At 43.9% G+C, this 10,658-nt stretch overlaps 1 protein-coding gene across 1 annotated transcript; it reads left to right on the plus strand.

Moving 5' to 3' along the window:
• Nucleotides 1–1,113: 1,113 nt before the first annotated feature.
• LOC119314656 (lon protease-like) lies at nt 1,114–3,104 on the plus strand. Its single transcript, XM_037589365.1, has 2 exons — nt 1,114–1,223; nt 1,975–3,104. The coding sequence occupies exon 2, from the start codon at nt 2,004–2,006 to the stop codon at nt 2,883–2,885; it is 882 nt and encodes a 293-aa protein (XP_037445262.1). The 5' UTR covers nt 1,114–1,223; nt 1,975–2,003; the 3' UTR covers nt 2,886–3,104.
• The last annotated feature ends 7,554 nt before the right edge of the window (nt 3,105–10,658 follow it).

Raw genomic sequence — 10,658 nt, forward strand, 5'->3', positions numbered from 1 at the left:
TTTTTTACTTTTTGGATGGTAAAAATTTAGTTATAAAAAATGTCAGGATGAAATTGCTTTGTGCCATACTTGTGACACTGATCGTTTGAAAAAAAAAACATTCGGTGCCTTGCGTATCGATGCCTAGGAAGTGCCGTTCTGAATCTCCAGGAAGTTGCTGCCAGCAGAATCCCTAGCCGTTTCTTGTTGAAGCCACGAACACACGATGGCTAAGAAGGATCAAGCGTGTGCGTGTGGGTGTGAGTGTGCGACAAATGATGCCGCCTTGGCTAATCTTATCTGGATCATGTCTCGACGAGGAGAGAAGTGCAGGACTCCACTCCGGTCCAGATCCCCCCGCCTCAGTCCTCCTTATCCACAAGAGAAGGGCGTACGATGGAAACAATGTGCGGCACACTGTTGTTCGATTGCTGCTAGCTACCTACTTGCAGTAATATATAACAAGTGCTGTCTGTTGCGTTGGGGTGCTTCATGATAAAAAAAATGATGATATGGGCACTTTGGCGGCATCAACTCAATCATCTCTACGATGACTACTCCCCCGTTTTATAATGTACTCCCTCCGTTTCCAAATATAAGTTTTTTTAGTGATTTCAACAAATGACTACATACAAATCAAAATGAGTGAATTTACACTTTAAAATATGTTTACATGCATTGTATGTTGTAACCATTTGAAATGTCTAAAAAACTTATATTTAAAAATAGAGGGAGTAGTGCGTATATATTTTTTAAGAAGTTAATTTCATAAAATTTAATTAAATTTATGGATAAATTTATTTATTATTAATAAAACGTAAAATATAAAATTTACAATGTAGTACATATAGGTTTTTTAAGAAGTTAAACTTTATAAAATTTGATCAAGTTTACGAAGAAACTATTTGTATCTACTATACTAAAAATATAATTTATAAAATCATATTTTTTTCCGCAAGCTTGATTAAAATTTGTGAGATTTGACTTTAAGAAAATCTATATGCAATACATTATGAAACGTACTAGAAAGTATAACGATTCGACTAGCGGCAGCGGTAGGTACGGCGTGGGGGTCACCACCCACGGTCTAGAAGATTGGTTAGATCCGATAAACATGTTGAGTTGATATAAGTGGCAGGCTCTATCACTCTATCCTCTTCCCCCCTTTGCCGGCCGTCCCCCCTATCCTCTCTGAGCCGAGTCCGATCTGCTGCTCTGCTCCTCCTGAAAGCAGGCCAAACAAGGTAAACAGCGGCGCTGCATCCCTTCCTCTTCCTGCATGTCGATCGCTTTCTTCTCCACCTGTACGGCTTGTTTTTCCTCCCCTTTGTTGGCTGTGATATGAAGATATGATCCGGCGGCTTTTCCTCGTCTTATCCATCCCCCATGGTGTTCTTCATCAAGTAGATCTTCTTGTCAAACTGGGGCCACGAACTGCGTCTTTCATAGCCAGGGTTTATATTAGTTTTTTCTTTGTTCGTTATTTATCCTCTGTTAGGAAATACAGTACTACTAGGGAGCACTTTGACAGACTCTGTTCCATTATAAGCTGGTCTAGGACTGTAGTTATAGGCTTACAGCTGCCAGGATCATGAGCATAAACTTTGCTTCAGATGATTGGTATTTGTACAATTGTACTCTCTAGTGTCTGATTTTCTTTGGAGACAGTAGAAGCTTTCATCCAACTCACCAGTAACTGATACAGAGCTTTTTCACTACAATTATGGAAGTGTGAATATGCGTTTTCAAAGAAGATATTATGAGAGTGTTAGTGCCTTTCCAGGAAACATATTATGAGAGTGTTAACATCTTTCTCAGCGTGTCGATTTAAGTTTTGTTTAGCTGTTGCACGTGTTTAATATCTGATTGACTTCCGTTACTCGCTGATGTTTAAAGATTGCTCAGTAGCCATATCACTGGGTACAAGGCACTCATGTTGCTGCCAGAGGGTTACTGAACACATCACTTTCTTTGTCTTTGGATATGTCTTAACAGGCTCATCACTGAAAGAGGACTTCAAGTACATGGCCTTTAAGACTCTGCAAGCTCCACCCAGTTTAGCAAGGCCAGACAGTTGCAGTTTCAGTCCCTCCAACTCCAAGTCTTATTGTTATCAGCCAAAACCTCACTCAAGACCGCAAGCAAGAATTGCCACGAAGAATCGCCTTCAGAGTTCACCAGTCCTGAAATGCAGAGCCAATCCGCGTGGCCACATCGACGAGGTTGTCCAGCCCCATCAGGATCATCAGACTACTGAGATCCCCATAGTCCTGCACCAATCAGTCGTTTTCCCCGGCCAGACGCTGCAGATGCAGACGGTTGAGTTCAGATATCGCATCATGATGCAGACACTACTACTCCAGGAAGGCCACAGCTTTGGTATCATCTACTCCAGCAGGAAAGATAGTAGGATGGCTGATGTTGGATGCATGGTCCATATCGTTCAGTGCGATAAGCTCGTCAATGACCGCTTCTTCCTGACGTGCGTCGGCGGTGATCGGTTCCGTGTCCTGGAGGTCGTCAGAACAAAGCCCTATGTCATCGCAAGAGTCCAGGTACTAAAAGACAGAGACTCGCCTGATTCAAGTAACCTGGGGTGCCTGATGCAGCAGGTGGAAGGGCACTTGAAGGACCTGACAATGCTTTCAGACAAGCTCAGCTGGAAACTAATGGGAGACCAGGCTAGGCAGCTCAGCAGGATGCATTCTCCGGAGTCTTTCTCCTTAGTCGTTGCTCGGTTGTTTGTCGAAGATCGTTCAAAGCAGCAATGGTTGCTCGGATTAGATGATACAGCACAGCGGTTGGTGAGAGAAGAAATGTATCTTCAACAGAGGAGCAAGTACCTGTCAGCCGTAGCAGCGATTAGGGACGCATTTGGGCAACTGTCCTGCAATAAGAAGCAGTAGCAGACCTGGTGCATTGCAGCTGCCATTCTGGTAATAGGAGTATGTTCGTGCTAGTGTGCTACATTGTAGTTTAATACTTACTTTGCTTCTGTCGTAATGTGTATGTATATATTGTATATCCTTGAATGTTTGTCTTTGTGGTGAAACTTCACAAATTTCTCGATGTACTCAGTTAATCACTCATGTATAAATACACCATTTCTAGTTTTTCAGAGATAATGATTAGTATATATACACCTACTGATCGAGAACGCATCAAACAAAACATCTGCACGCTTTTGTGTTCCTCTTTTTTTTTTGACGGACAATGGCAGGTGCTCTGCCTTGTCATTTAGTAGGGGAAAAAACTGTACAGCTAGGCTGGAAAAACAGCCGGAGGGAGAGAAAGAAAAGGGCTAGGTCACTGTGAAGCAGCCTGGCCCAGAAAGAAAACACCTAAAACTCTCAAACTCCCATCCTCTCAAATAGGTGTGTCCAGCAAGAAATCAAGACTTAAAACACAAAAAAACAAGCAAAGACTCATATCATACAAGACACTCCAAGCAAAACACATAGTATGTGACGAGTAAAAATATAGCTTCAAGTAAAATACTGATGGTCGTTAGAAGAAAGAGGGGATGCCACTCGGGGGCATCCCCAAGCTTATTTGCTTGCTCTCTTTTGGATAATAGCTTGGGATGCCAGGGCATCCCCAAGATTAGGCTCTTCTTACTCCTTATTCCTTCATCTATCGTAAGATAACCCAAAACTAGAAAACTTCAATCACACAAAACTCGACAAAAGCCTTCGTGAGATCCGTTAGTATAAGAAAACAAATCACTACTATAATTCTGTAGTAAACCAATGCATATCTTTTTCTTGCATTATATCTACTGTATTCCAACTTTTCTATGGCAAAAACTCATCAAAGAAGACCATAGAGCAATCAAAACAAGCACACAACACAATGAAAACAGAATTTGTCAAAAATAGAATAGTTTGTAGCAATCTGGATGTTTCGAATACTTCTGTAACTCCAAAAACTCTGAAACATTAGGAAGACCTGCGAAATTTGTATATTAATCTACTTCAAAAGGAATTGGTATTTTAGCGCTCTCTGGTTAAAAATGAAAATTATTTTTGCCACCACAAAAGTTTCCGTTTTTTCAGCAAGATCAAACAACTATCACCCAAGAAGATCCTAAAGGCTTTACTTGGCACAAACACTAATTAAAACACAAAAAACACAATCATAACAGTAGGATAATTGTGCTAACACTCAAGAACGGAAAGCAAAAATCAAAAATAAATTTTATTCATTGGGTTGCCTCCCATCAAGCGCTATAGTTTTACTCCCTTAGCTAGGCATAAAGCAAGGATCTAAGTTTTGTCATCTTTGTTTCGAGATCCATAAGATGCCCTCATGATTGATTCATATGGTGGCCTAATTCATGTTCTAGGGAAGTGTTTCATACCCTTCCTGAAAGGAAATTGGAACTTAATATTGCCTTCTTTCATATCAATCACGGCACTGATAGTGCGTAAAACGGTCTACCAAGAATAATTGGACAAGACGGATTGCAGTCAATATCAATAACAATAAAATATATGGGCATAGAATTCCTATTTTCAATAATAAGAACATCATTAATTCTTCCCATAGGGTTTTTAATAGTAAAATCCGCCAAGTGCAAGTTCATAGAACATGATTCAATATTGTAAGACCAACCACATCACATAAAGATTTCAGAATTGTAGAAACACTAGCACCCAAGTCACACAAAGCAAAGCACTCATAATTTTTAATCGTGACTTTTATAGTAGGTTTGTCAGGACCCCGATCCTAAGTCACACCGATCTAGCATGTAACACATCATATCACTTTGCGGCCTCACGCACGGTATTTCCACGGGTGCCACCTTACCTGGCCCGGGACCGTTTGCGCCTTTTGGCTCACGTATATGATAGTGTCGCTAGCATCCATATGACAAAGAACCCGGGCCGACATGGCTAGTCGTGAACCCAAAGCGGCACTAACCCATGGGGACAGGCATACATGAATCAACGTCGAGCATGTCGGTCAACAGCGTGTGAATCTAGGCTGTAGCACTGGGCTAACAGGACTCCGGTAACCTGGGCTGTAGCAGGCTAGGCAGGACTCCGGATGTCACCGCGTGACATTTCCCCGAAGGGACAGACACAGGAACGAAGTGAAACACATGCCGACCAGTCAAGTGTACTGAGCAGTAGTGCTGGGCTAGCAGGACTCCAGTGAACCGGGCTGTAGCGGACTACTATGGCTCATGGAAGCACTAGACTACATTTCTCCATAAGAGAGGCTGCCAAGGATAAACAACTAGATTGTCGGATCCCACACATACCAAGCATTTCAATCATACACACAATATGCTCGATATGTGTAAATACAACATGGCATCACAACAAGACTCTATGACTCAAGTATTTATTCATTAGGCTCCGAGGAGCGAGAATTACAAACATGGGTCTCATGACCCAACAGTCATAGCATACAATGCAAAGCACATGCGGAAGCATAACATGTCTGAGTACAGACATCTACAAATGAAAAAGGCTAAGAAGCCTGACTATCTACTAGATCCTGACGAGGGCACAAGATCGTAGCTGAGGTATCAAGCTAAACGTCGAAGTCCACGCGGAACTACTAGCGAGACTGAGATCTCTCTGCAAAACATAAATTAAGCAAACGTGAGTACAAAGATACTCAGCAAGACTTACATCAGAACTAGCTACATATGCATCGGTATCAACAAGGGGGGGGTGATGGAGTTTAACTGCAGCAAGCCAGCTTTGACTCAGTGGCTAACCTGAACTACGACTGCAAGCAACTCTTTTGAGGTGGCGCACATGAGTCCACAAATTCACCATACCAATACACCACTATGGATCCGTTCCCGTCTCCTTGCGAGAACGCCATCCATAGCACTCACACTTATCTTGCACATTTTAAAGTATCCACTTTCGCTTGTCTATGAACTATGCAAGGGGTCCAAGTTTCCATATCCGAGGAATCCGGCTATTCGAATAGATAATGATAACCCTGCAGGGGTGTACTTCTTCACACACGCTCTTGCCACTTATAGCCCTGTACACGTCATGTACCTCGGCAACCTTCAAGCGGAAGCCGGGCGAGGGAGTCGGCCACGACCTGACTAAGCAACAAGTCTCTAGTCCAGGTTTATCACCTATTCGGGTTCCATCCCCAAGGAGATCTGGCCGGGGTGTCGCTCACGGCCCCAAACGATGTGAGCAGGGTTCCCACGCCCACCATCCGGGTGCCACTTGGTACACCGTGCCACTGTGCCTAGTCTGTCCCAAGCCCACCTGTACCGGTGCCACTTGGTAGACTACTAACACTACCTACATACACCAGAAACTAGTTGCAACTCCTGGACAGAGATCGAGTTGATTAATAAGTCGAGAGAGCTTGGAGAGCCCGGAGCCCAATGTGTGGTAGTAACTGTTTATGGATCATAAACACAGAACTCAGTTCCTGAGGACGGCTGCAATGAGACAACCCACCATGTACTCCTACATGGCCTCTCACCGCTACCTTTACCAAATCGTGTTCACACACTTAGCTCACACACAGTAAGACATGTTCACCACGTTCCAATTCATTCCCGATGAATCAGACCTGACTCAACTCTAAGCAATAGCAAGCATGACAAACAAGCATGAATGAGTTGGCACATCAGGGCTCAAACAATTCCTAATCATGCTAGTGGGTTTCATCTATTTACTGTGGCAATGACAGGTCATGCAGGGGAAAGGGGTTCAACTACCGCAGCATGTCACAGTTGAATCGTTGTTGTCCTAATGCAATAAAAGAGAGCAGGAGCGAGAGAGAGGGATTGTATCGGAATGAACAAGGGGGTTTTGCTTGCCTGGCACTTCTGAAGATATTATAACTCTTCATCGGTGTTATTGAACTCATCGTCGGAAGCACGTCTATCGAGAGGGGACAATCACCGACAACAGAGAGGAAACACAATCAATGCGATGCCACAATATGATGCATGATCAAGACATGGGAATATGCTGTGATTTGAGCTAATGCATCTAGCTATGATTTAAATGAAGTTGGTTTGAGTACAAGATTCAAATTCCAACCCCACATATGATTATTTAAATGCCCTTTATTTGTGTTGTCCCAAACAGAGGACAAACATTGTTCAAACATGCATGAAAATGGTACAGATGGATTCCTTGAATTTTTCTGATAATTTTTCATATATAACTTATTTCATTTGGAGTTACGGTTGAATTTCTATGATTTTTAAGAAATTTTGTGCATTTTCTGGAATTTCCTAATTTATTTTAAATCCAGAAATCCATTACTGCGTCAGCATGACAATAGCATTGCGTCAGCAGGTCAACTGGGTTAACCCAAGTCAAACCTGACGCGTGGGACCCAACAGTCAGTGTCTTAGGGCTGGTTAGGGTCACAGACATGTGGGACCAGTCAACGGCCGCGTTAGCAAAGTCAATGCTGACGTGTGGGTCCCAGTGGGTTATGAACTAAACTAAACAAAAAATTAAATTAAACTAAACAGGCACGGGGCCCACGTTCATTGACCCTGCGGGTTAATTAACGGGGCTGTTAGCTGCTAATGACGGGACACGTCATATCATCGGAGTTCAACGCCGGCGAACACACAGACGCGGCGGCGCTGATCGGGACGGCGGCTCCGGCGACCAAATCGATGGCTGAGCCCACCTACGAGGAGCTGTGGCTCGTGCGCATCCAACTTTGGCAGGGGGAGGTTGCGAGGTGTCCGGAGTTGGGCACGGCGTCGACCTCGGCGGCGGCCGGAGTTCAGGCTCGACCGATGCAATGCTACGGTGTACGAGACAATGAGGTGAGCAGTGCTATGGCCTCCTGGGAGCACGCTGAGCACAACTACATGCTCGGTTTGGTCATTCGAGGTTGCTAGCTGCGGCAATGGCGAACTCGTTGGCGGCGAGCTCTCGGGCTCAACAGAGGCCGCGGTTAGAGGATGAAATCGGCAACGGAGAGAGAGGGGTTCGGTGCGGAGGCTCACAGAGAGTCCAACGAGCGCGAGGTCAGGGTCGGGGACGCCCGGTAGCTCCCGAATCGACGGCGAGGATCCATGGTGGCCGGCGAAGGAAACAATGATGCTGGCGACATTGTGGTGCGTCCGTCGTTCCATGGCTCGGTGGAGAGGAAGAGGAGGATGACCCGGAGCTCTTGGATACACCGGATGGGCGAGGGAGGGTCAGTGGCCGTGGCGAACGGTGTCGGTGCGGCCATGGCGGCCTCGGCCATGAGGTGGGGAGCGAGGGAGAGAGAGGGGGAAAGTGAGAAGAGGAAGAGGGAGAAAATCCAGGGCGCCTAGGCGTTTCCACAACGAACGGCGAGGACGCAGGAGGCGTGGATAGCGCGAAGCAGGAGGTGGCCGCTCGGCGCGTGCGCTTGCTGTCCTGCCTCTGCCTACTGGCAGAGGTAGGAGACGACTGGCAGTTGCTAGTGGGCTGGGCTAGCTGGAGGACCTGGGCCAAGCCAGGTGAGCGCCAGGTAAAACTCTATGCTTTTCTTTCTGTTTTTTTGTTTTTCTATTCTTGTTATTTTGTTTTGATTTAGTTCAAAGACCAAACCATTTTCAAAATTCATGAAAATAATTGTGTGAACTAAATGGATTTCTCGAAAGCCACACAACAATTTTTAGAATTATTGAACATATATTTGTTATATAATAAATATAGATCCAATTCAAATAGTTATTGAATTAATTTCAAATTCCCAAAATAAATATTTCCGAACTCCAAAAATATTGGTTTGAATTTTACCTCTTGCCAATATTTTTTACAGAATAACAGGAACATTTCCTTGGACTCATTTGAAAAGATTTTTAATGTTGATTATTTCTGAAGTGATTTCTGAGGGTTTCAACTAACCTCAATTCAACTTTCAGAATTTAGACATGATGCATGGATGCTCTCATATGCAACTATTGCAAACAATTCTAGGGCTGTGACAACTCACCCCCACTAAACAAGGATCTCGTCCCGAGATTCAAGACATGACGTAAGAAGACAGAGGGAACACCAATAAAGAATCTTCACGATCCGATTGCCCTTCTCGAAGATGTTGATTCATTGCATCATGTCGATCTTGACATCCTCGCTTTTGAGATCTTCATCCACGCGATGACGACGGAAAGAAACTCAACTAGGATTGATCTTCTCGAAGATCGAGCTAAACAATATCACCTCGCGGAGTGAGATATAAAACATCTCTTGAGCGGAGACACGAAACACACATCAGGGGTGATGGAAAGAAGCGGATGATAAAGGTTCAAATTTTGTAGGCAACAATTCCACGCTGGAGTAGGATGGTGCATGGTTTCAAAGTAGCGAGGAAGTAATTTCCATGATTCCATAACGGGACACCTTAGGGAAAGGTGTCTCGTAGAGCATTTCCCTTAAGTGGCAAAAAGAATTACTTTTGATCCAGAGATCTATAAAATTCTCTATACCAGCCTAGGGAAATCTCAAGAAATCGTTTGGTGGAGTAAGTAGGGATGGCATACCGAGAGTAGAATGGATGATGTGGACTACCTTGTTGAAGACAACGCAATGGATGATTTTTGCTTATCACCGGAAATGGAAGGGAACCATGGTAAGTCCACTTTTGAAGATGATCCTGAACAACAACTACTAAGGTGCAAGCTGGAAACAAAATGCAAATGTTGGGAATGATTCTGGTAACTGGGGAAGAACTCAACCGTCGAGAGTGTGTCCACTGTTTGAAAAGGTTATAACATAACCGAGGAAACTGGAAGCAAATCCCAGTTAACGCCAACGGTAAAACCTGGTGCTTGCGCGTGCTCTCAAGAACTTGAGCGTCTCCATATTCATCAAGGTTTTACCAATATCCATATCAAGGATCCTGGCACCAAATCTTACTACCATGATGAATAGTGATGGAGAATACGGATACAAAGGAAGATAACACCTTCTCAGACTTCCCCTTAGCGAGGCTAAGGAAACGAAATCTGGATGATCGACCGAGAGACATTTAGCACTCCGCTTCTAATGTTCTCCTTGATGTTCTAGCTAGACTCAAAATCATTCGGTATCTGGAACATCAAATAAAGGTCTGACTTCGGAGGCACAAACATCCATAGGGATCAACTTTTAATATGGATCATATGAAATCCTCATGGAGAAGATTGTCAAATTGCTTAATCAAGAAGCTACAACAATAGATCTTCCGGCTAGGTGTGTCGGCCAACATCAACCTTGTCGGGACCTACATCATAGATCATGGAATAGTACCAACCATCATATCTGCCTGAGATTCAGATCTGGTCGGTAACATAACATTTCAGACAACATGTCTGGAAAAGAAAGGTTGCAACACAAATCGACGAGATGACGTTGCGAGATTCTCGTGGAGTGAACTACGATAGCAAGCTCCAAAACATGAGCTGGTTCTGCTACATACATGTGAACACGTTGTCCAAGACAAGCATGACCATGTAGAAGTCTTATAATAAAACACTATCGAGTTCAGGTTGGAATCCATCATCAAGGATTTCGAAGTCTTTACGCGTGCTAGACTTCTTTTCCTTGAGAAAATCAATCAGTGGCTTGGGGTGCTAGGAATTCATATGGAGTGGAGGTAATTAATCTACCAAACCATAGTATACTTTGCACATGCATGACTGACTTGGGACGATTCCAAAGGAAGCAAAACTAACTTTGTCAAATTCACGGCGGCAACTTGCA

This window comes from Triticum dicoccoides, chromosome 6A, assembly GCF_002162155.2.
Source record: "Triticum dicoccoides isolate Atlit2015 ecotype Zavitan chromosome 6A, WEW_v2.0, whole genome shotgun sequence".
Taxonomy (NCBI): domain Eukaryota; kingdom Viridiplantae; phylum Streptophyta; class Magnoliopsida; order Poales; family Poaceae; genus Triticum; species Triticum dicoccoides.